Below are 27,992 nucleotides of genomic sequence, written 5' to 3' on the forward strand. Positions count from 1 at the left end.
GTGATATATTTTTTAGCTGTTTTTTTATGTTTACCAGACTGCAGATCTAACCTGTTGAAGTTGTTTAATTCAAGTATTCACAATTCTCTTCATATAATTGCTTGTGAAAAAAATTAATAATCTTATTTTGCTTGCACATTGTGCTTGATATAAAAAAAGAACTTTTGACACAGGTTTTAAGTTGTAATTTCAGTATACTTCTAAGGAAAAGCCAGAGAGTAATATTTCCCTGTCGGTGGAAAATAGTACTCAATAGCCAAAAGAGAAAAATCTGAGAATCTGATATTTTCCTTAAAGGGGTTTGCCCATGAAAGAAAATTCTCAAATTTAAATCCCCTAATAATCTTAACACAATAAAGATCATTTTAAACCTTTTACTTAACAATTATACTCAGTTCTATTGCTGTTTTAGCTCCTATCACTCAGTGATGGTCAGTGTAAAATTTCAGTGTGTGTGCAGCAACTCTTTAAGCAGACACATTGGGGCACATTTACTTACCTGTCCCATAAAGTTCCCTGAAACTGCATTGTCCAACAAGAATGCACTCTGCTGCGTTTCATTAAGATTGTGCCCCTGATATCCTGCATGTGTCGCTTCCCCGCTCAGGTCCGACAGAGTTCACCTTCTTCTTTGTGGTGCATGTAAGTGCATTGTCTTGTGACATGATTTGAAAGTTAAATCCCATGCTTAGTCTGAATCAGTCAGATCGTCTGACAGCATGCCTCCCAATTTTCGCATGAAACCCAGCACAGCTGCGTCAAAATCCGAACGCGCAACACAATGCCAGTGCATACCCCTGTTAAATACCTGTCACAGCCATGCAAAACCCAAAAATGTTGGTAAGTCAGATGAAAGGGTGTCGTGCAGACCCTTAGTAAATAAGCCCCATTATGATCCATCTAGTGCTATGAGCTGACAATGTGGTTAGATTATCAGGGTTCAGGTTTATATACACTTTCATTTACCTTCTGAACATTCACTAGTATCTGACACATAGAAAGAGAGATGAGACAGATCAGAGATGGGAGATGATGAGATCCATGAGATGCATATTACACACATTGACACTCTCCAGCTCTTGCTACACATACTATCAGATCTGATGAGCCTCCACTCCCCAGATAAAGAACTTATCTGTCTGTAGCTTGTCGTTCTCCTCATGCTGTGTACATAGTGTCTGTGTATCAGTGAGAGCTCTGTCTTGGAATTCAAGGGGAGGGGCCCTTGCAGAGGGAGCAGAGAGAGAAAAGGTCTGTGAAGCCTCAGAGAAGATGGCTGCTGAAGATGGCTGCAGAAGATTTAGGGTCGTATCCAGGGGCGACTGAAATTGTGTACACCAGAACTGATAGAGACATGTTGGACTTATATCTGTGAAATGCTGTATTTTTGTTAATAACAGTGAATTAGAGCATGTGTTATTTTGTTAACTTGAGTATTTTTTGTGGGAATACACATTTAAGAGTTAGCCTGAATCAATACCTAGTAAAGGGGAACAGGCGGATGGTAAAGACCTCACATGGTTATAAGAAGCTCCTTAATGACATTTGCCTAAATACAGCATCAGAAAAATAAGATTTCAGGGGTTCAGGGTAATGTGTCACTTGTAATTGACCGGTCATAGCTTTGTTGAATGACTGATATAAGATGGGATGCTTAAATAGTTCTAAAACTCTGTTATATACATATATACACTCACCGGCCACTTTATAAGGTACACCATGCTAGTAACGGGTTGAACCCCCTTTGGCCTTTAGAACTGCCTCAATTCTTTGTGGCATAGATTCAACAAGGTGCTGGAAGCATTCCTCAGAGATTTTGGTCCATATTGACATGATGGCATCACACAGTTGCCGCAGATTTGTCGGCTGCACATCCATGATGCGAATCTCCCGTTCCACCACATCCCAAAGATGCTCTATTGGATTGAGATCTGGTGACTGTGGAGGCCATTTGAGTACAGTGAACTCATTGTCATGTTCAAGAAACCAGTCTGAGATGATTCCATCTTTATGACATGGCGCATTATCCTGCTGAAAGTAGCCATCAGATGTTGGGTACATTGTGGTCATAAAGGGATGGACATGGTCAGCAACAATACTCAGGTAGGCTGTGGCGTTGCAACGATGCTCAATTGGTACCAAGGGGCCCAAAGAGTGCCAAGAAAATATTCCCCACACCATGACACCACCACCACCAGCCTGAACCGTTGATACAAGGCAGGATTGATCCATGCTTTCATGTTGTTGACGCCAAATTCTGACCCTACCATCCGAATGTCGCAGCAGAAATCGAGACTCATCAGACCAGGCAATGTTTTTCCAATCTTCCACTGTCCAATTTCGATGAGCTTGTGCAAATTATAGCCTCAGTTTCCTGTTCTTAGCTGAAAGGAGTGGCACCCGTTGTGGTCTTCTGCTGCTGTAGCCCATCTGCCTCAAAGTTCGACGTACCGTGCGTTCAGAGATGCTCTTCTGCTTACCTTGGTTGTAACGGATGGCGATTTGAGTCACTGTTGCCTTTCTATCAGCTCGAACCAGTCTGCCCATTCTCCTCTGACCTCTGGCATCAACAAGGCATTTCCGCCCACAGAACTGCCGCTCACTGGATGTTTTTTTCTTTTTTGGACCATTCTCTGTAAACCCTAGAGATGGTTGTGCGTGAAAATCCCAGTAGATCAGCAGTTTCTGAAATACTCAGACCAGCCCTTCTGGCACCAACAACCAGGCCACGTTCAAAGGCACTCAAATCACCTTTCTTCCCCATACTGATGCTCGGTTTGAACTACAGGAGATTGTCTTGACCATGTCTACATGCCTAAATGCACTGAGTTGCCGCCATGTGATTGGCTGATTAGAAATTAACTGTTAACCAGCAGTTGGACAGGTGTACCTAATAAAGTGGCCGGTGAGTGTATATATATATATATATATCTACCATGTCTGTGCATTACAAGGACAGCCAATAATTTCATTTTGCTTCATGTGATACTCACTTTCCTCAGTGGGGGCACTGTAGACAAAGTGGACACTAGCTTTTAGCTCATTTACCTATTACATCAGTGGGTCATCCTATAAAAAAGATTGATAAAGTAATTCAATCATTCTTCAGTAAATCTCCCTACACTGAGCTATCCCCAGGGATTGTTACTTTTTTGCAAAAAGGGCAAAAAGATTTTGATAGAAAATCCATTTTATATCAAACGTTAGCATGGTATTTTTAATGCCATTGAAATGTGTTAGCCATGGGCCAGTAAAGACTTCTAATCCTAAATTCTTTAAGAAACCATTTTTCTTGCTTTAATCCTACTTAATAATAATGCAGCAAAATGCCCCTCTGTGAATTTTTGTATCCGTAATTTTCCTTTTTGTTTATTGCATTTGCAAATTAAAAGACTTGCCATGAATCCTTTAGCTAGGCAAATGTCACATCATAACACCATCAAACGCACACCACTTTTGTCAATTCCTTTTCTATTTTTTTCTTTCCTGTGCCCTGATTCACGGAAGCCAATTTAAACTGCAAATGCAAATATTTTCCATCTCTCATTCACACAGCTTTGTGCTCACAGGACTGTCTTTTCATCGTATATGTGTGTGCTTGCTAGAGATTTACTGCCTTGTGGCATGCCACATGTCTTAAAAATTACAGTGCCCATTTTCTAGTGAAATAATTTCAACGAAGAGTGGCTCCTATTACAGCCAGAGACGCAGGGACGTCATGATTTATTATTATTTATGGTCCCTGGGCCTTGTTTATGCACGACGGGTTAGGTGCGCGGGATAGCAATGCCATTATGCAAATGACATTGAATGTCCTTTCTGAGCCTAAATAATTTTTGTGTTGGACGATTAAACCTCATCTGTTATTGATATGGGCTGCAGTCGGGCTATTAAAGAGTCCCAACAGTACTTACTCCCAGTAATGGGAAAATTGAGAGGAAGAGTCTAAACAATTGCCTCTAGTGTGCAGTGATTGTCTGGTAGGAGTTGAACATAATAAACCCCCTGAATAGAAATTGTGTTTACTACTTAGGAATAAATAAAGAGGGGAGAAAATGTAATAAATTATACTTTGTGATCTGAATAGGCACAGCAGAGTATTTGCGTTCTTTTCAATTTCTTTATATATTTTATTTATTTGCTTTTTTTAGGTAAATAACAAGTCGCTGGGAATGATTCCCATCCAGTTTGTAATGCATTAAACAAGCAGGGAAAGGTGGGTGGGTGAAAGGGAGGGCTGGTATTTAAGTAGAAAGGAGAACCAATCTTCTCAGTGAACAAGGGAGCGAACGTCACCACTTTCGCTTCCCTCTCTCTCTCCCTTTTTTGACACAGCTGTGCAGTAACATTTTGATCAGTGTTGATAGCTTATGAATTCCAAAATTGACAAAATTTACAGAAAAATGAGGATAATCCATCTTCCTTAGCAGCCTGTCAGGAGCTGGCTATACTTCATAATCCTCAATTACAGATGCTATTTTCAGACATTTACATGCAGATATTAAACACAAATGAGAAACAAAAGGAGGATGGAAATACAGCTATTTATATGTATAATATTAGAAGAATAGGAGCTAGAGCAGGTATATTTTGAGGCAATTTCAGTGGGTTTTATTTTCAATCCCCTTTTGAGTTATGAGGTCTGATTGTACTAGTTGGATTTTCATAGTAATCTGAGGTTACTTTGACTAACGGCAAAAAAAAAAAACCTTTGTGAACATGGTGGCTCTGCTGTAACATAAGGATGCCATGTTTTCAAATAGACAAGGAATAGTAACATCAACAGCAATAGCGTAAGTGGGATTAAAGACTCTCATTGGCTTGAATTATCATCATGGCCTATGTTCTTCAACATAATCATAGGTTAAATAGTGAAACACAATGACCTGGCAGTGAATGAATACATGCTTATAAGGTATGGTTATGAATTCGCTCTCTATATAATATGGAAATGCTATACAAATACATTGTAATCCATAAAAAGTAATATAGGTATAATGTTTAAAAAGGTCAAATGATATTCTATATGTTTAGAGTTATTGCTTGTCATTTTTACAACATATCTGAAGTCCCCATCCACCAAACCCCTAGAACAAGGATCTCTGCAAAGTGTCATACAGTTGGTGCTTATTGCTTCATCTTCATCTCATCAAGTTTTATCTGATAAAGCTGGCAAATGTTTTTCATTGGCTAATAGGGATATTCTGTTATCTAGATGTAGAAAAGTGGAATATAGTTATACACCAATCATGTTGGTTGTCTGTAGAAGATATTAGCTATGTATTCTTGTGCTTTCCCGGTAATTGTAAAAAGTTGGAATTAATTTTTTTAAAATATTTATCCTGTAATAACTGGTATTGTCAAGCATGTATATACACAGCCCACAATCATCTGATCAATGGGGGTGGGTGGGTGACAACTGGCTTCCAATAAGAAGTGAGCCCTCTGGGCAACCGTTCTGTGTGGGAACTAGAAGTCCCAGGTCAGATATTGGGACCAGGTATCACCCACCCCCACTCGGCAGATATTGATGTCTCGACTGTATATACTAGAATATAGGCCAACCAGAATATGATCCAAGGTCGCTAATTTAAACCCCAAAAAACGGAGAAAATGTATTTGAGTAAAAACCAAGGGTGGGAAATGCATTGGTCACAGCCTCCCTCACTAATGAAATGCTTAGCATCCTCCCCCAATAATGAAATGCCCAGCATCCTCCCCTCACTAATGATATGCCCAGCATCCTTCCTTCCCTAATGAAATGTCCAGTAGCCTTCCCTCACTAGTGAAATGCCCAGAAGCCTCCCCCAGTAATGAAATTCCCTGCAGTCCCCTCCGATAATGAAATGCCCAGCAAGCTACCCCACTAATTAAATGTCCAGTAGCCTCCCCTCATTCATTAAATGTCCAGCAGCCTACCCCAGTAATGAAATGCCCTGCAATTACCCTCATAATATAAAAATAAAAACGTATTACTCACCTCCAGTGCTCCCTGCAGCTCCTCTACCCTCTTGGCCTCCTGTGTAACAGCACGGGTAGAGACCGGTCCATGTGCTATGCCCATGCATACACTATGATGTCATCAGGCAACAACACCACTGCATCATAGTGTGCGTGGGCAGAGTGCATGGACACATTTCTGACCACACTATTGCACTGGAAGCTGAAAGGAAGATTAGCTTCGGAAAGCACCATAGTACTAAGTTTTTTTTTTTTTTTAATATACTCCAGTATAAGCCTACTGTTGAAAAACTTGGCTTGTACTCAAGTGTATACGCTACTATTAAAAAAAATAATAATGTGGTATTGCAAACTGGATAGGTACAATGCACTATTTATAATATCTTACAAGCCTTTCCTTATGTGTCTTATCGTTTCAGTAAAATGTCATTGATTATTTTCTATAGAAATATGTATGTGTGGGATATTTTCATATTGTAATATTCATTTGCTCTGGACCATTTCGTATAGTATTAACCTTTGAACGGATTTGGTGTTTAATAGTAAAACTGGCTAGGGAAACCTGAGGCTAAGGCAGGCACTCGTGTGTATTCGATTCTTATATTATTAAAAATGTATAATTGAATTAAATTAATTTGAGATTGGCAGTCAGTATTTTAGTTGCTGTACATTTTGTTGTACCTCCCAGTGGGAACTTCTGTTTCTCCTCTCTGCATCTAATTTGTGATTCACACCTTCCATAGACATGACTCCATTCTCTAGTATTGTATTCAATTGTGCCATGTGGTCTTTGTCTCTGACTGAATTGAAACAAGACAATAGAAATGTGCTTGATTTCTTCACTTGTTAAGCATAGTTATTTTTAAATAACATTATAAAATTATATAACATTATTATATACACCAGTTTTCTGTCATACAATTGTCAATTGCAAAAATCTGGGACTTTTTTGCAACTTTTGCCAATCTATTCTACTTTTCACTTAGCCTACTTACACCAGATTTATCAAGTGAATCCAGCTGTGGTAGACAGATGAAGTGTGTCTTCAAAAAGTAGCAAATTTAGGCACAAATTCACTCCAGTTTCCTTCTGGCATAGGAAATACTGGGTTGCACTAAATTCTGTGACTTTTCAACAAAAGTCTCATATCCAATACAGACCTCATAAGCCACTTTTATCAAGCTGTTAAACTCACAATGATAAATCTGAGTTACCAAAAGCTCCTAAACTCATCGTAAAGCTGGCACAGGAAACCTACTTAAATGGGTGCTACGACTAGAGGATTGGAAAGCTGCTTAGTACTATAATTTAAGCTTTTACTCTCCACTTATTTGTGTAGCATCAGAGTAACTTCAGACAACAGATTTGTTGCAGAAACATATGCTTCTGTTAAATTTCGAGCCTTGCTCAAATTTATACTTACCATCCAAACAACTTCATTCAAATGAAATGAACTGAATGGCAGTAACATATTTGAGCTATGTGAATATTTACCAAACCAGATCTTTATATAATTAATAACTTTCTTTGTATGAATAGGTTGATGACTTTCTGTTAGTTTTCTCTCATTTTGTGTTTCACTAAGTTCCTCTTTCTTTTTGTTTTTTAGACAACAGATTATTCTACCATGACATCTCTAACTGGTGGATTGGATGAAATGAAATCCAGTCTAACAAGTCCACCTTCAGGGGATTTAGGAGGAACTGTTCCTGGGCCCCAATCATACCCTATTGTAACAGGTAATTCAAAAGTCCAGCTGATTATGATAGCCTTTCATTCGATACCTAAGTAAATGACTATGACAACCATAAAGTCAACTTTACTAGGTCATTTAGCGTAGGGTGAATTAAGATAGATGGGCCAGGTGATACAGTACATAAGTCTTCCAGCTTAATGATATTTATTGAGTAATTAATATCAGATCAGTGGGGCAGAACACTCATGACGCGCTTTTAAAAGCTGATTCCAGGTGTGGTTCACTCAATTGGGTGTGTGGCAGAAATTCTGGGGACTGGTCATAATACAACAAATGGAACTGTATAGTACTTTTGACTCTGTTTATTCTGGGATCAGAGGCAGCTGATTTATAGGGTAACTAATGTAGGCCCCAGACTTATCTGACATTGATGACCTAACATGTGAATTGGTTACCAATATTTTATCTGTGAAATCCCTTTCAAAATATGATACCATATTTGCCATATTCTTTTGGCATGTTCAGTTTCTTACCCATGAAAAATGTTATATGTTGTAGCTTTGGGAATGAAGAGGCAATTTGGTTTATTTAGAGAAAGAATAGCAGTAGCAATTTCCAGAGTGTAGTTATACTGACAAGATAGTCCACAGTAATTAAACATAGTTGGCTTAATTAATGGATAATTCTTTTAGTTCCTTAGATAATACAGAGGCTCATTTAATAATGTGGCACAGTGGGCGAACAAGTATTTACCCATAGAAACCAATTAAATAATAGCTGTCATTTTTGTAGCACAGTTTAGACACTCAACTAATATTTGATTACTCAGTATTGCTATATTACTGCATAGTGGTATCCTATTAAGGTGGGGGATCACAGTTTCTGGGCAGAGGACCAGTTAAACAAATAGTTTTTCTTTAAATGGTTGCAATACGATGATGACATTGTATACATAGAAAACATCTATTTTGGAATCATCTATTGTGGACATATTTGATACTTCCTCATAAATTTAACAAAAAAGACATGCTTAAAATCTTCAGGAATTTTATCCTGCCTTCCTGTCAAATCATTTCCATGTTAAAAGAAAGGTATAACATTTTTTTTCCTTTTTACTCCTTAAAACTAAAATGAAATCATTGTTTAAATGTAATTTTATTTTTGCCATTCTCTTTGATTATAGGGCAATATTTTGCCCCAGGCTATAGCTACTGCGCAGGAACAGGGCAAGAAAACTGGTGTACAAGCAATGATAAATCACCCTCCAATATGTCTAATGCTGGATGATAAATCCATCTAGGTTTTAGATCATCTAGTATAGCTTTACACATCATCTGGCCCACATTAATTAAAGCCCCTGCCCTGTTTTTTTGTCTGACTTTAAACATTCTTTTCAGTGCATACTCCTTACACATGTATTTAGAAAGTGTTGCGGCTGCACTATATCTGAAGCTACACAAAATTCTGCACATTCCGGTGCATAGTCAAAGTTTGCAACACATTTATCATGCAGTGTCCGACAGAATTCACTCTATGTTAAAGGTGCACCAAAAAAAAAGTTGATATGCTCTGTTGGAGTACCTAATCTCGACAGGCAAACTGCACATAATGCAGTTTGCACTATTTTTGATAAAAGTGGGCCTCTATGTGGACTTTTGTCTAAATAACGCCACTTTTTTATTTTTCTTGTGCTATAGGGTATGGTTCAACTTAGGATATACATGGAAAACCCCATGCCCCATGTATGAAAAGCTTTTATAAACTGTCTAAAACTTTTGGTAAATGTGTTACAAGCATCCAGACAGTTTTTGTTGCAATTTATAACAAATCTGTATTGCAAACTGATGAAAAATGTATATGTATAATTGTTTTTCTGGATTTATCCAGAAAAATCTACATTTCTTTCCAATTGCTACTCCTTCATTTGGTCATCAAATACTTCCTATTTGGTAAAAAGTTCATTTTAAAAGAACTTTATATGTTGTTTGTATTTTTCTACTTCATTAAATATTAAGTTACAAAGGGGAGAGTGAGAAAAAAAACCTCTTGCTGCCACGGTTCATAAACGCGCTCTCTATTTGCAAGGCAATGACTTGAGCCCACTTCATTACAGCCACAGTCAGCAGTTTTCCAAGATGTTTGATTGTTATTAATTACCTGCAGATGCATTTCCAGCCGCAGCTTGCTGACTTCAGCGTGCTTCTTATCACATTGAGAGGACAGAGAGGGAACGGAACTGACACTATCACAGAACTACTTCAGCGGAGATTGAGAAACCCAAGTGTATACTATATCCCCAGTCACTGTGAATTAGCAGAGCCTGAAAAACATACAATAACATTTGCTTTTGCCAGGTCAAGAGCATAGATGTCTGAGGACTGTGAGACCAACAGCAACATACAGATACCAATTATTAATACTGATATCAAATGCCTATTGAAAAGTATTGATTATTCATGTGAAATGGATCTTTAGTGGTAGTAGTAGTGACTGGGCAAAAGTATGCAAAATACTCAGGTTCTTCAATAGAGGAATGAAAACAGCATCAGTAGCAAAGTAAGTGAATGGCCATTTAATATTTGAAAATAATTTGAAATATGATTCTGGTTATGGCTGGCTAGACACCGAAATATGATGCAAGGAATCCCTGTATGACAGTCTGCCAGTTCTGCCAGTGAAAGGGAGTCCTTACATCATATGTCAGTACAACCGGCCTAAAACTGGGGAATTTATTAACTCACTTTTGCAAGACGTCTGGCATAATAAAAAAGTCTAAAATGGTGCCTTGTCCCATTTTTATCAAGGATTTTATGCCTTTTCTAAAAATAAGGGGCAAGTGTCTGGAAAAGGGTGCTAATATTCTCTGGGTCAGAAAAAAGAATGTGTACCACATTGTGATGAACACTCTAAAGTAGGACTCGATATTCATACACTGTTCTAGAATTATTATCACAGAGATAAATCTGGCGTATTTAGGTATTCATGTATGAAGAGACGTGAGGAAACCATTAAAGTTGAAGGAATCGAAGTTTCCCTTTGTAGGTTGAGTGAGTATTTTGGGGATTTTCCTTGCATTTTAAATTCTTCAGATAAAAATCTCTTGCCGGCTTTGAGGACCTAATCTTTTATAAAGAAGAGAATGCCACTTTTTTTCCCCAATATTGAAATCTCATCCCATTGTGAAAATGAATAAACCCTCCAGTGTCATGCACTGTTGCCTCAGGTCCTACAAAAAACACAACATAGCTAATCCATTTTTCTTTTATTGAATAGAAATGCTTGAGTCTTCTTCAGGAACTGCACTTTTTACCTTATTGTGATAGTGTAGTAAACACATAATTACACAATAGACCTATAGCAATTACACCATATTAAAGGAAGCTGGTGTGAAGTTTCCATGTGTGAAATAAAAAATGCCTTGATGGAATGACCTCTAACACAACCTACAATCACTTTCCTGCCACAATGTGACAGTAGTGGTCCAATGAAGACATGCATATGTTAATTAAGATAAAGTCTCATTGAAATCATATGCATGCAGAAAACATGCGAGAATAATTATGGAGATTGCACTGCAATTATGCTAATGAGATATACCACTGAGGTGTTATCATCCTGCACCTAAACAAGGCTACATTTTCTGCATATCCCTCAAGGCTTTAAGGCACCTTTACACCTTTTAAAATGAGTAATGTTTGACAACACTAAGAGAAAGTGACTGGATAGTCCAAAACATAGAAATTACCTATTGGTTCTCAAAACTGTGTTAAAAATATTTATCTGTAAATGACTTTATAAGAAAATTTGATTTAGAAATTTAGTAATATTAATCCACAGTCGACATCAGGTTCCTCAACTTAATCATATTTAAAGAGGTTTTATGGTAAAAAAAAAAATAAATTAAATTAAACAAATACAAGTTTTTGACCTGTGGTAATGACATCAGTGACTATTCACATGGCTGCCTGAGTCAATCTCTAACCTCATGCTGTAGTAGGTTATGACAGAGCCATAAGAACTCAAGTTATAGGTTCTTGTAAGGCCAAAAGTAATCAGACTCATAGATAGATAGATTCATAAAAAGTGATGCACATTCTTCATGAATCTGGCACCTCCTGCAATGCTCCTACAGAGAGCACCAACTGTTTTTAGTGCACCTTTAACATAACGACATGTTACGTATCTGTACGTCACATGCCTGTCAAAGATGTATGGAGTGGGCTCACAAGCTGAGTCCACTGCAAACATAAAGGGTGTAAATGATCTGCTATCTGCTATCTATGATCAGGCCGAAACCCATTGTGACATCATCGGAGGGCGCTGGGCAGTTGCTATGACAGCCATGACCCTAAAAGAGGGTCCCATGGCTGTCATAGCAGGATCTGTGAAAGAGGTCTGCTGTTAGCAGAAATACAAATAAAGTAAAAAAACAAACTAGTTTAAATTGCAAATACAGGCAGTCCCCAGGTTACATACAAGATAGGGTCCATAGGTTTGTTCTTACGTTGAATTCGTATGTAAGTCGAAACTGTATATTTTGTAATTGTAGATACAGACGCAAAACATTTTTTCTCCAGTGAGAATTGGATTTTCAAAATTTTTTGCTGTAATTGGACCAAGGATTATCAATAAAGCTTCATTACCGACACCTTACAGCTGATTGTTGCAGTCTAGGACTAAAGTAAAGCATTCAGAGAACTTCACCAGAAGTCACAGTGGGCAGAGTCTGTAAGTTGGGTGTCCTTAATTAGGGGACATCCTGTAAAATCATAAACATATTAGGTATCATCGTGCCCCAGAAGCCCCAATTTATCAAAACATAAAAACAGTTATTCTTGGTGTTGAACCCCGTAATTGAACCATTTTTTCACAACACATAAAAATAATTAAAAAATGATCGAAAGGTCATACAGTCCCCACAATGGTATTAATGAAGACATCAGCTTGTTCCACAAAAAATTAAACCTTACACTCCACATGTTGAAGTATGAAAAAGTTATAGGAGACAGAATATGGCAAAGCAAGGCCATTTTTTCATACAAACGGTTTGAAACCTAATAAAACCTATATAAAATTGGTGTCTTCCTTATCATACCAACACAAATAATAAAGTAGAGACGTCATTTGGAGCACAAAATTAAAGCCATAACAAACCAACAAGAGTATGGCGCAAATGCATTTTTTTGAAAATGTCACCGCATTTGAAATTTTTTTCAAACTACCCAGTACATGGCATGGAATAAAAATTATGCCACTAGTAAGTACAATTTGGTACACAAAAACAAGCCCCCGTAAGCTCCTTACATAATAAAAAGTTATGGATTTTTGATGGTGGGGAGTGAAAAATGGAAATACAAGATGGTAAAAGTCCATAGACGGCAAGGGCTTAGTAAACTTTTATGATTGATTCAGTAGGTGCAGTTGTAGGGACCTTGACTCATTGTCCAATATGCCTTTCCCACAAACCAAACCTTATTATGTGAAATAAGACATATTAACAGAGGTCTTCCTTAATATAAACAATGGTGACTTAGACTTTGGGTAGGCAAAATTAAGGGGTCATGGCCCTTCAGTTTTACTTTAGCATAGTTGTGCATGCAGATAAGTTGCTATTTCTATGTTAACAATAAAGGGGATACAAAGCTTCACAGGTTTGGGGTCAAGATAGAGAAATGAGACATACCATACACTAAAAGGTCTCTACCCATTTCCTTTTAGTGTCTTTACCCATTTCCAATGAAGTATGGGAAATTGATCACTTATATCATCTTATGATAATACTAATTCTGCCTTTATTGCGGATCGTCATGATATGAAAAGTAGTGACAGATTTATATAAAGTTAAGAATTGAATGTGACAAAGGTGCGCGGAATGAACAGCATGGATATTCAATTAAAGAATTTAATGAAGAAAATTACTGCACTCTTATGGGACATCAGAATTTGATCCAACATTTTTAAAGCAAGATACTCTAAGGAAATTTCAAGAAATCCTTCAACAGAAAAAAGCCTCCAGACTGGGATTTATTACCAGTTTAAAGAATCTCCTTGCTTTTCCCTGCGGCTATTTCTCCCTTATCCTTCACAGTATTATACTTTTTACTTCTTTGTATTAATAATTCCGGCTAGTGATCAATAGCAGTTTACTTATAATTCTTTATTATTTGTAGTATTTGTCTATGTCTTTTACAAGAATATTTCACAATACATGTATTACAGCACAGAAAGAAAGTTTAGACTCAATGGATGATAGATCATAGGGATTTAAGAGGTATTTTTTTAAAAAGTGAACAGAGATTTGGTCCTTTTGAATAGGACGGTCCTCTTGACAAAAAACAATAGTTAACCATGTAAACAATGGATGGGTTGTTTATTTGTTAGTGAATCTCTGTTCTTCACCATCAACATGGAGTATCAACATAAGTCCTTGTATCCATCATCTCCTTTTCACTCCCATGTCACACTGCTTTTCAGAGTTGCTAAGTATACATAAAATTCACACTATTTTTTAAAGAGCCATACATACTACATTTGTATTGGCCAGACTCCTGAGCATGATAAGGGCTGCTGACCTTCGATTGTGTATGTGAGCTTCATGACTATTCTTCATTGGTGGGGTATTGGACAAACAGGTAGATAAGCCACTTCTAGTGTTGTTTAGTAGTGAAGTTACCCCCTCTCCTTGTTCAAGTCACATTCAATGACTGACTAATTAAAGAATGTATATATATCGGGAGGTCAGGTAAGATAGCTGTTGGTCAAATCTAAAATGTATGGTCCTTCTTGGTTTTTACCATATAGCATTGATACTACAAGAGACTTGAAAGGCCACCTGCACACAAAAGTGCTCAACATTATAGAATAGAATAGAATAGAATACTTTTATTGTCCCCATAGGGGAAATTGACTTGTCACAACGACAGCAGCAACACCTCCATTCATCATCACAATTACACATATACAAAACAATAAGATACAACATACATATAATTAATAACAATTATTATAAAAAAGTCAATAAAAAGTTAAAAAGGAGAAAAAACACCATGGTTACAGATATTAATTACTTGCCCATGTTAACCAATACAATTGCCCTAGGTATAAAGGAGTTTTTAAAACGATTCGTTCTGCATTTCATATGCAGAAACCGATCACTAAATGTGCTACGTTGACCCATCAGTGTGTTATGTAATGGGTTTTTCTCATTACATACAATGGACTTAAATTTGGAGAGCATACGAGCCCACAAGACTGACTCCCAATTCTCTGTCTTAGTGCCAACAATTGAGTCCACCTTCCTAATCAGTTTCTTAAATTTGTTTAAGTCAGACGTGCGAGCGTTATTTCCCCAACAAACCACTGCATAAAATAAAACACTTGCAATTACAGACTGGTAAAAGGACAGCAACATCCTACGGTCCACATCAAAGGACCTGAGCGATCTTAAAAAGTACAGTCTCCCGGTCGCCTTTTTATACAATTTCTCTGAATTTATATGCCACAGTAACTTATCATCCAGATAAACACCCAGATACTTATAGTTTGTGACACGTTCCACTGCGACACCCCTAATCTTTGTAGGCTCACCGTCGGTATCACGTTCTTTTCGGAAACTGATTACCATTTCCTTGGTCTTAGATAGATTCAATTCCAAGCCATTTGTGTCGCACCATTCCGAGAACAGGTCAATGGTCGACCAATATTCAGACAGATCTCCCCCTTTTATGCACCCTATTATCGCAGTGTCATCCGAATACTTCTGCAGGAAACACTCACTTCTATTTTTTTGAAAATCTGCAGTGTAAACCGTAAATAGAAACGGGGCAAGAACAGTCCCCTGCGGGGCTCCAATGTTACTCACAACCACATTATCCATTTAGGACAGAAACCTGTCAAAAATTGAAGTGCATAATTTATCAAGGATTTTAGGCAGTTTTATGACTAGTACAACAAAGCATTGTGTCCTAATCAAAGAGTGTGAGACTTCCAGAAAAGAGGTGCAAATGCACCAAAAATAAAGTGTGCAAAGTTAGAGTCAACATTCTGAAACACACCAACACATCAATATGCCGAATTTCATTAGCTTCGGTTTTTCGTGGACAATTTCCATCAGTTTGGCAACCGTTTTTGATAAACAATAGTCTATCAGTGATCTGTGAATGCATCTGACTAGGACATATTCTACATTTTAATGGATGGCACTGATTCGTTGAAAAGTATTGATATTAATGCAGCTATGTGCTGTTCTTTCTAAAAATGGATGGCACTCAGATGATTTTTAGATGTCGTTTGCACCTGCTTAATACAATTTACTGTATATTTAGAAATGTTTATACTGTGGCTGTTTATGGTGATAAGCTATTCCTGAATGTAGGAGAATTACTCTATAAAATTCTATCCACGTAGATAAAAAAAAGTTTAACATGCCAGATAATGATCTGTTCTCTTTAACCCTGATATACCCTCTGGGAAAGAGCCAAAGTACTGCAGTTCTGTAATGGCAATTTATTTTAGAACAGTAGCCCCTCATATGACCTGTGGCTTTTATGACCCATTTTTGATGATCATTACGCACAGCTAAATACTGTACCTTTCACTTTTATAATACCACAGAGGTGATTGTTCTTTACAAGGAAATATCTATACTGTTAAATAAACATTTCATAACAGCACCTCAATTACCATTATATGTATGACCTAGAATTGTCTATTTATCTTTTTACTATGTATGCATCTAATTCTCTATTAATTTAATATATATATACTATTGGGGGAATTTATCATACACTGAGCCACGCCCCCCCCCCACTGATGCGGCGAATACATCAAGAAGCTTAGTCCAAAGCACAGAGCTTGGATTATTAACTTTTAATATAATTGCAAGGTAAAAATGAAATAAGCTATTTATGCCATTAAAGACAATAAAGACAAAAACTGCACCCACTTGGGAAGATGCTGGTAAACAATATTGAAAAAGAATGGGTAGATCTTACCAATAGAACAGGGTGTAGCAAATATGTGGTATATAGTTTCATCCAGCTATCGTACAAATAATTGTTAAAAATGTAAAAGTTCATTATTATTCCTTTATTCAGTCATGTTAATAAATAGATGCAGATTCACAGGAACAAGACAAAAAGTAGGCGGTCTTTATGGATAAGCATCTATTTTTTTTAACACGATTGAATAAAGGAACTAATTTTAACTGCCAATGCAGATGCCGTGATTCCTATTTTGCCTTTCCCACTCTCCACCCTTTTACAAAGAAAAGCTTTCAGAATTTTGCAAACAAGCCTAAGGGGATCCAGTCTCCATAGGTGTTAATGGAGCCTGAAGCCCCTCAGGCTCATTTGAATAATTTTTAAAACTTTTTTTCTTGGAAACAAGGACATAAGAAGCTAAAAGAAGAGCGGATCCTGCCGGAAGGGGTACACACCGGTATATCAGTGTGGTTGCTTTACAATCCTTCATCCTTGTGATAGATGTCCTTTAATGGTGTCCAGAGGACCCAAAGTAGCTTTGGGACCACCCCAAAGCCAGGTTCTATAAGGGCAGTGGTTTTTATCTATCTAAAATAATATCTATATCTATAATAAAAGCTCTGTTTAAAAAGGAGAATTAGGGGCCTGGACCTATCACCATAGAGGCCCATAATATACATGATAGTGAATAGCTAATTTTATTTCACCTCACGCAACCTCAAGAATTACTGTATTATACTGTAAATGCTGTCCATAGTTTTTTAACAATATTTTAGTGATGTTTTGTTTTAATTTTCATGTATTAATGTATCTAATAGCTATCTGTCTATTCTATTTAATATAATGGGGCAGATGTATTAAAAGTGTCCTAATTTTAGACAGTACAGAGTTAGACTAGATAGTCTTATTCTGCACCAGATTTATATAAGTGTCTGGTGCTGGATGATAAATCTGTCCTAGTATTAGACTGTCTGGTCATACACTGCACCTCCTATTAGTTGGCTTACTTTATGCCAGAAAATTATGACACAATTCTGCCAGGTTAGCAGTATTTCTGGCGCACGTACCTTTATGGCGCGAGGCCACACCCCCTTTTCTGGTGTCATGCCCCTTTCATCGAGCTAGTTGTAGGAGAGCCAGAAAACTGTCTAAAATCCTTTAGAAATGTGGTACAAACAGTTTTTTAGTGCAAACTACGATGGAATTCTGTCCTAGACAGATTAATAAATCTCCCCCAATGTCTTTGTTTTTTTTCAGTTTCCATATTTCATGACAATCACTATGTAGTTCATGGGTAGAGTTGGATCTCATTCTTCCTAGCTAAACAAGTTTTATACTCTCTTCACATCTGTTATGCCTCCTTTGTTCTGGAAAAAAATCTGAAGTGCGAAAAAGCACATAGAAAATAATGGTTCAATAAGGCACCATTGAAAATAACTGATTCCAGCAAGAGAAAAAAAAATTGGGAATAAGCCCTTAGAATGCATTTATGTATGGGTTTGTGTCTTTTTTTCCTTCAGTTCTGCAAAACATTTTGTGCAAATGGAGGTTTTTCACTACCCTCATAATTATTTTTTTTAAAAAAAGGGCACAACCATAGTGCCATAGTGGGAAATACACGGGGTCATTGTCCTCCAGTGGAGAAAACTGGTGTGAAAGCTTACTTAAATCGATACCAGCAGAAGGATATCCTGCCCAGTCTTGATACATGCCCTCTCATTTATTGGGAGTTTTCAGGTGTCAAAGTATGCAGAACATTTTATAACTATTTAGCATACTATGAATGGAGCCTCCAAAATATTATTGCTCATACTTTATGTCTGTTCTGCCCTTTTTACCCTTGGCTACTTTGCTTTGTCTTTTGTTGTCTGAAAAAACACTCAAGAGCTTCAATGTGTCTAATTTAGATTTGTTTTCTCTGCCCTGTTCTTCATTTGTTAGGAAATTATATAAATTAGAATTAAATTGCATAATTTAAACCAAATAAGACATTATAATAGGCTACATATGGTGGAATTTGGACAATATTGAGTCATACATCTAATAGTTAACGATTTAGATTGCTGCCATTTTCCTCATAAAGCTTCAATAAAAATGTTTCTTTTTAATTTTTTTAACTGTATTTTTAAACTATAAGCTCATAATTTGAAACATGAAATGTGAAAAATGTAATTCTTCAATGGCGTAAACACAGTTTTTAAATAATAAAGTCCTTAGGTTGTTCTCTTATGTGCTGACAAAATACAGTGGGGGATATACCAGAATTCTAGGGCAAAAAACCCCTTTGTGCTGCATTCAACAAATATTTTACGTTGTTTTCAGACACTTTTATGACTTAAAAGACAGGTCATGGTTTTCTCAGGAAAAGGAGCATAACTTTAGTTGGGGCAACCTGTGTAAAAAGCATTGGGGGTCATTTACTAAGGGCCCGATTCGCATTTTCCCGACGTGTTACCCGAATATTTCCGATTTGCGCCGATTTTCCCTGTATTGCCCCGGGATTTTGGCGCACGCGATCGGATTGTGGCGCATCGGCGCCGGCATGCACGCGACAGAAATCAAGGGGTGTGGCCTAACGAAAACCCGATGGATTCGGAAAAACCGCCACATTTTTTTTTAAAAATGGTGTTGCGGGACTTGCGCCTACCTTCACCAGGTATAGGATGGTGCACTCCGGCGGACCTCGGCGGACTTCAGCGCAGCAGCGACATCTGGTGGACAGCGGAGGAACTGCCTTAGTGAATCGCCGGAAGACCCGAATCCACCGCAGAGAACGCGCCGCTGGATCGCGAATGGACCGGGTAAGTAAATCTGCCCCAGAATTTTGGTGCATTGTTCTAGTGTGAACTTCTAATACAATGTATAATGTTAGACTAGATAGTCTTATACTTAGCATTATTCAATACTTGGTAAGTTGAGGCACACCCCCACTAACCATTGGTTTTAGTCAGTGCATGATGTGAGCTGTGGGCATGACAGGAAGTAATCCTGACCCACATAGGCGTCTTGCTTACCATGGGAGTAATGTGACACCTTGCCTATTAAAGACATGTGTGTTCCCCAATCCATGGTTTTCCTGGCTTCTCATCTTGTTAACAGGGGAACAGAAAACACAATGAGTTCCACTGACCTACTACTAAGAGGGAGGATGGGTTTCCCAACCTATGCTTTGGAAGTTAATTTTGAGGACTGTCCTATTAGCCTCATTCCCACACTAGTCCTTATGGAGAAGTTCTGGTCCAAAGCCAAACATACCCTTGGTATTCCCACATTTACTCCCTAATCTCCCTCTGGTGAAATTAAGCCCTAACAGAAATCTTTCCATTTGCCTCTCTCCTTGGGAAGCCTGAGGGGATATTACATGCTCAAATTGAATATTTTAAAGCCTTTGAACAGTGACTTACAGATTATCAACTTCCTAATGCATGGTTCCGCCAGTATCTGCAACTTTGCTAGGCTTACGATGCATAAGTGAGATCTACACCTACATCTACACCTACAATAGTATAATTGCAGTAGAGTGAACATTGGAAAGCCTGTGGGCAGTTACACTGTGGAGGTTATTGTCACCTAGAACCCCTTAGTTTAGTTCTAAAACAGTAAAAGGTTAAAAGATTCAAAATAGTCTAGCAGTTAACCCTGTTAACTCTGTTGACAATTTTAGAATGTTCTCAATTTTGGATTATGAATCAGAATTTGCAGCAAAGTTTCAGCTGCTCCAGCCATGAGCAATCTTTTTCATTACCTTAATTGGTTTCACTGGCTCAACTGACAATTTTAATAGCTTGTTTTGTGTCTGGTTGATAAAAGACACGTCACTTACTGTCTTATACTTTCACACCTCCCTTATTTCATGAATCCCTATGTATTTTATGGGTATGTGTTGGTTCTCATACGTCCTGGTCAAACAAATACTAGAATTACTATATGACCTACAGAAATCTATCTATTTTTCTCTCATGATCAGGTGACCTCTTTTAGAAAGTACCCTACACTAAAAACTATAGCTCCCCTAATAGTGAACTCAGGACAAGAAGGATGTGCTCTGTTCGCTATTCTCTTTTCTTTGTAATGCAAGTCCAAAAAATCTTCACCCCTAAAAGGCAAGAAAATACACAGCAGCTCCAAACAGATGTTCACTCACAGCATTCCAACCTATAGGAATACAGTGGATTGCTGTGACTTGTCATTGTAGACCTCGTCTTGGATCGTCCAATGGTTTTTGGCTTCCTCTTTCATATCTTTGAAATAAAAGAAAAAAAATTGATACTATATTCACCCAGAAAGTATATTTTAGCTTATGGTCAGGTTTCTAGCCTTGGACCCAAAATGTTTATACCTATTTCTTTTTGTTATTTACTTATATCTTGATGATTATTTATAGATATATGCACTAAATATTTATTTGCTATCTAGTTAAGGTCACAATGTTGTATAATGTAGAAAAGTCTATTTTTCACACTCATATTAAGTTTGTGATGGGCCTTTTATGTACCACAAAGAAAAACTTGCTTCCTAAAGGATATCTTTGTTTGACCTTTGTAATTATTCCTGTATCAATCTTTTTTCGTGGTTGCTTTTTTCCCTTTTGCTAAAACTCTAACAGTCTCTCCAGTGTATTAAGCATGTGAGTGAAATTGATGACTACAAAGTCTGTGGTCTTTATTATGATGAATGGCTTTCACTGCTAAACCTTTTATTGTCTGTGATTTGAGAAGAAGGGGAAACTGATTTATCATGGCTGACTGTCATACAGTTTAATACAGTTATAAATCCTGACGTCACTGACTTGTAGCCAAAATCGAGAAAACTCAGATAGCCACTTGCCCTTCAACCTATGTTTGTATGTTATTATATAATGTGTATTTGGAATACACAATGAAATGGTAATACTGTAATGTGATATCCAAAGGGTAACCTCCTTGTGCAGATAAAATGTAGGTATCACAGATATTATCTCTATCAATTTGTTTTATTAAAATAAAAATACTTAGAATTTACTAAATATTAACTAACAGTGGTATTATTGGACAGTTAGTATTATACTCTTAAAGCACTAGGGCAGCCATGGTTTCAATGTTTCAAAAGGCAACATCTTCACTCAGTTTGTAGGTGGTCCCAATGCCTCCATGTTTGCAACTCAAAAAGGGGGACAGGACTGAGAATCCAGGCCATAAAAAACTATTCAAAGTCATTTAACATAGTAGCTGCAAACATATAAATGTAAAAGCCATAAAAATTCATAAAAAAGAATACTGGCCAATACATACAAATACATTATTAAAGGGAATTCAGATTTTGATCTTTATTGGAGCAGTAAGTGATGGTATCGTGATTGTTGGTTTGTAACAACAAATATGTGCTTACACTTTTTGTTGTAGCCCATCAAAGCTCAGCTTTTGTTTTTAAATTGCTGTGAAAAAATAACTGCACTGAGATTGTTATGGATTGCAGTGCCTCATTTTGTAAATGAGCCCATAGCTTAAAATTGTGTCTGAAGTGTGTTTTAACTGGTCACACTGAAATGATCGTGGTTTAAAAAGTATTTAATAAAATATAAAGTTTGTGTGGGCTGTGGACTGCCTCTTTTTCAATACAGCATACTCTATATACAGTAATTTGCCTGGTGTTTTCATCTATGAAAATTGTAATAGAACTTATATAGTGGTAGAAAAAATGTTAAAGAGTGCACCAATAACTCATATACAGACACAGCAAAAAAAAAAAAAGTATCTGCTCAACAACTGCACAACAGAAAACCGGCATAGACCATAGCTGAAATCTAAACCTGGTTTAAATGGTCTGACCTGGTGGAGATTGTTTCTGTATAAACTTAGAGGTCGGACCCAGCCTGTCCGGGTTGTCGAGAAGAAAGGTGGGCACTCCAATGTCTTTGCAAAATCGGCATCCATCTTTATTTGTCACATAGACAGCATTAGTTGTTCCTCTAATATCGTGGGACATAGAGAGGACTGTCCCTTTCGTACGTGAACCCTGTTGGTGAGCTGAGTTTTCTGATGTGTGAAAGTGGAGATCTTCCATGGGGACTTTAAGGGGTTAGCCACTTTATCACATGGTTTTTATAATGTGTATGTACGTGTGTTGGGCTGGATATTAGGTAATTTACCAGTCTGCATCTATTTAAAGTTGTGAACCCCTTTTTTAAAATGTAAAGCGAATCTTCCTGTCTTTACCTTATCAGACATTCCTGTCCATAAAATGGCCCCAATCTGATCTCTAACTGCCCATCAGAAATCACCCTGCCAGGACCTTAATTTTATTTTTATGAATATTATCATAAGGTATTGGCAGGGTGTTTCTCGTGGACAGTTAGAAATGACATGACCTTCCATCTGCGGCCATTTTAGTGACAGGAATGTCCAACTGATGATGTAAAAGACAGGAGGCTTAAATTTACACATCAAGAAAGCGGTGCATAACTTTTAATAGATGTATTTTGGTAAATTTACCTAATATCTTGTCCCACACATGCCATGAAGAAAAGTGGCCAACCCCTTTAAATTTGAAGTACAGACAAAACTCTGCTTTTGTCTTGGTTTGTATTGTGAAAACATTGCTTCTTAATGATGAGATACAACATAATAGTGTATTTAATAAGAGTCTCTGGTGCCTTAAATTATTTTCACTAGATGTTTCCCAGTTTATTCGTACATAATTCTTAGACTTTTATTTATGGTATTAAATTGTCATAATTTGTGTTAAGGAGAGAATACTTCACAGAAAGTAATCTAGGTTGATTTAAAAGGTTGATATTTAAAGGAGGAATTACCAATATTTTTAGATTGTTTAGAAGTTTATCAAGTAAATGGTTAAGTCATTTTGTTTTTGACCATTGTCCCATGCTCTAGCAATGTTTTTGCTTCCCTGGTACCACTATTACCCAAAACTATTAAGAGCTACAAGTGGCTTATTAGACACAATGAAATATAGTAAAAATGTTTTATGTAAAATCAAGTCACTTATATTTGTCATGTTTAATTGCTTCCCAAAAACACAATTGAGTCTTCCAAGAGCAAGTATTTTAAGATACTAAGTTGGCCAGTTGGCCAATTTTGGATTATACAGTATATGAGAATATCTGGATGGATGGTTTTCAAATGTTGCTCAACATGTGAAACAAGTAGATATCAGATGTGTTCTCTGCAATTCTATTCTGCTAAACTGCACAAGTTTAAGTTGCAGATTTCAACTAGACTTGTCAGCACTTACAGAAAATGGACCAATAAACCCCTGTGTAATTCCATTATATGCTAGATTAGTTCTGAAAAAAGGAACAAAGTGAATTTTTTCCTTCAGTTTTGCCCCACCAACTTTGTATGCTCTATAGATTTTTTGCAAGAAGGCAATTCTTATTCATTATTAGCTTTCAAGCCAAGATATTTTTTTAAAGAACGTATCATTTGCACATTAATGCCTCCTGGATTAGGAAATAAATTTGTGCTGTAATCGATCTAGACTTTGAATTTAAATGGCCCAAGTTAATGTAGCACTTTGGTTAAAGTATTTTATTTTTATGTAAAAAGTATGAAGCACAGTTTTTATGGCAGCGTAGTTCAATGTCTGCGGCTGAGTAGGATGGAGGTTATAATGAAGATTGTCAAACCGCTCAGTTTGGTTAATTTAATTCAAGAGTAAAAGGATTATCCAGATGTCCATGCAGTAGAATTAGTTAAACAACATAGACTGATTTTCTTCCTTTTTATACAATTAGAGATTATATTTAAGTCTTATCTGGACAGTTTTGCCTCCAATTGTGACTTTTGGATCCATTGATTTCGTCATATAATATTTGACACTTTATTCTATCATAAGCTTATCCATCTAATCTGTATGTGGAAAAATAAAATGGCATTACAGTCAGGTCATCCTTGTTGAGTCTGTGGAGCACAGGACAGATCTCCATTCTGTTTTCCATTCACTATAGGGCTTGCAGTCAGTTAACAGAACACACCAAAGTCCAGAGCTGATATGGAGATCCTGTGGTCACCCTTTTTTCCAATTGTGGGGGTCCAACATCCAAGATTGCTCTGCGATAATATGCAGTATTTAACCATTATCCTTCTAGGCTATCCTGTGGCTATGCATTTCAAACAACTAAGGTTTTGTCAAGCATTGTGACTTTAATACAAAAAGATACTCATATTTGAAACACTGGAATTGATGATATCACAGGAAGCATTACATTGGAAATATGGTGAAACATATAGTACTGTGTCAACTTATTACCTACCTCACAGTGAGCTTTGATAGGTTTATGTAATATTTCTGCATTGATCCGATCATTAATCAATCATTTCAATATTTTGTCCTGAACAATGAATATTCTCTTTATTCTTAGATCTTATTGCACCAATATATGACTATGGCTTCAATATTTTTCTTGTATAAATCACACCGTTATAAAGGTATTCCAATATAGTAAATGATATGCATAGATAAAATATAGTCAGTTTCTGTTCTTATCTAACTAACATCTATCTGGATAATTGCAAGAGTGAGTTTATTCTAGGTCCTGCTGTGTTTCTATTATGAAAGTATTGCTTTCCTTTAGAAAGACAACAACAGTAGAGGTGAGTGCTTTGCCTCTGCCTGTGCTGGAGCACTGATCAAGCCACATGAGATCTCATTTCAGGCATAATGTGCATCGAAGGACAAAATTAGATTGAGGAGTAAATGGAGCCTAAAATCTCCAAAGCTTTATTCATCAAGAAGCGGCCGTCCTGCAAAGTTAAAATTTTACTTTCCCTGTCACAAAACCTCACCCTGGATACTGTAATTTTAAAAAGTGATCAAACAATTTCTTTAAGACTAACTTCCATGGGAGAAATTTCAGCTTGACTAATCTAATAAAAAGTCATTTCTTTGTTTAAGAAGAAAAGTATACACAAGCTTAGCATAGTACTTTATTCAAGCCTAAGCTACATAAAATCATGTATTGCCATGGCAAGTATACTCTACTAAATTGTCTAAGAACCAGGATAGGATAGCCAGGCTGGCAGCTTGTGTCTTGACAAATATTGCGAAGACTGCATAGTAAATCTGGGCCAATGTGTATAGACACATTGGGGCTCATTTACTAAGGGTCCGCGGACCGGGATTCTGTCGGGTTTCCCGAATATAATTCTTTTTTGCACCGAATTGCCCCGGGTTTTTGGCGCACGCGATTGTATTGTGGCGCATCGGACAAAACACAGAATTTAAAAACAAAATTGTGTCGCAAGATCAAGCACCAGGAAGAAGAAGGTGAACTCCGGCGGATCTCAGCGGGGAAGCAACACATGAAGGAAATTGGACGCACGACCTTAGTGAATAGCGGCAGACCCGAATCCTTGTCAGAGACCGCAACTTGGGGATCGCGACAGGACCGGGTAAGTACCGGGTATGTCCACATTGCGGCACATTTACTAAGGGTCCTTGGACTGCATTTTCGTCGGGTTTCCTGATGATTTCCGTTTTGCACTGTTTTGCACTTGGAAGAAGATGAACTCCAGCGGACCTGATCAGGGAAGCAACACATGCAGGATATCGGGCGCACGCTGTAAGTGAATCGTGGATGCAGTGCGTTCTCGTCGGGGATCGCGCAGGGACAGGTAAGTAAATATGCCCAATTTTGTTTCTGTACTTGGTAGAAGAGTCTGAATATTAATACTAAGGCCTCAATTACTTGGCCATTTTACCGATCCATAATAGATCCTAAAAAGAAACATATATAAGTGAAAATGGAACTACAATTTCCATGTATTGTAGCTGACATTATATAGTATCCAATTTTTAGACATCAATTGTACCTGTTAGACCTTGTTCATACAGGGTAGTTTGGTGCAGTTTTTGATTTTTTAAAACACAAAATGGCAGAAAAGATTGTGAAACTCTTTTTATTGCTTCACATGATTTTTTAGTAAAAAAGAATGAAAGAAAACCTTCTTCAAATTGGCTAATGTGAGCGGAGCCTTACATTGCTTTCAGACAAAAATACTCTAAAATCTGACAGTATGTCATAGACTAGGAGAAGCTGAGCAGCTTGATATAAAGATTTGTGGAAATATGTATATCTGTGCAGGGGAGGATCCTACCAGTGACTGACAGCCTTTTATGTAAGACTAGGCATGCAAATATGACTGCCCCCTGCCTGGATGACTGTAGAACTGTCAAAGCACAGAAATATTAGTGAATAAATATGTTAAAATATGTATCGATCTGAGTTGATACTTCCTGCTCTATAACATTCTGTCGTTTAAGCCCTTTATTCAAAGTGTCTGGTTTTCTGATGACAATAGATTTTGCTACAATATACAGTAATTAGACCTATTTTCCTATTATAAAGAATATGCCTTGTAATCTATAAATATATAATCTATACATATCTGCATAACAGATTTGACACAGTGCACTAAAATTCTGACACCACAGTAAATCAGCTCCACATCATTATAAATACAGCAAAATCTTTTTAATGGACAATTTTACAGGATAACCCTAAACTTGAGCAGATATTCTGCAATAGAAATTGTTCCTTTATATCCCAAGGGGTATAGTACGTTTCCTCTATCTCACTGTACTTCCCATATGTATAGATGAACTTAGCTAAATTCCATAAACCAAATATTTGCTCAATAACTTTGTGATTTGTCCTGATGTTCACATGCATAAGCATAAGGCTAATGCACTCTAAATGTAAACCTGCAGTGCTGACATCTATAGCTGTCTATTACCAGCTCTCTTAAATTGTTATTTTAGAGAATGTTACAGTTTTACTAAGCTAAAGGCTATCACAACAAGGAGCAGAATACTGAGATCTACTTACAGTTCCATTGTCATAAAAATAAAAGGTAGATATTGTCTCCCCATGTGCACCCTGCAGGTGTTATTCACTGTACACTCACTGATTGTAATCTAACAACATGGGCATTTCAATTTTATGTGACGTGCTTGGCTTATTTTACTGCATATTGGAAAGAAAAAGATGTATTAAAGGTTCAGGACTGAGACATGAAGCAAATGACAACTCCCTCCATTGTGCTACAACTTACCTATGCATGATTTGTACATTGTGTTCTACACATAGCAAAGCTGCAGAGAAAAAAAATGTGGATGTGGAGAGCAACTCCTGGGGAGACAACATTATTGTGGTTCTCCTAATCTGAATTTTATGGCTTATATAAAAGATTAAGGTACTTGCCGCTTTTTTTAAGCAAGAGTCACAGTGGACATCCTGAGTCGCACAATTTTTACTGCAAATTCTCTTCTCCGGTTGACACATTCTCCTGGCTGCTAATTTCATGCAGTCACTTAAACGTGATGGATAATTGTGTTCTGCTTATCAATGTTTAATT

At 37.1% G+C, this 27,992-nt stretch overlaps 1 protein-coding gene across 5 annotated transcripts in view; it reads left to right on the top strand.

Moving 5' to 3' along the window:
* PAX5 (paired box 5) overlaps nucleotides 1–27,992 on the top strand; it is a 149,329-nt gene that overhangs the window by 94,184 nt on the left and 27,153 nt on the right. For all 5 annotated transcript variants that reach the window (XM_072155075.1, XM_072155095.1, XM_072155099.1 and 2 more), the window contains one exon: nucleotides 7,571–7,700. In XM_072155075.1, coding sequence (XP_072011176.1) covers nucleotides 7,571–7,700 — 130 coding nt within the window. The remainder of the gene's footprint in view (nucleotides 1–7,570; nucleotides 7,701–27,992) is intronic.

Source organism: Engystomops pustulosus, chromosome 1, assembly GCF_040894005.1.
Source record: "Engystomops pustulosus chromosome 1, aEngPut4.maternal, whole genome shotgun sequence".
Lineage (NCBI taxonomy): Eukaryota > Metazoa > Chordata > Amphibia > Anura > Leptodactylidae > Engystomops > Engystomops pustulosus.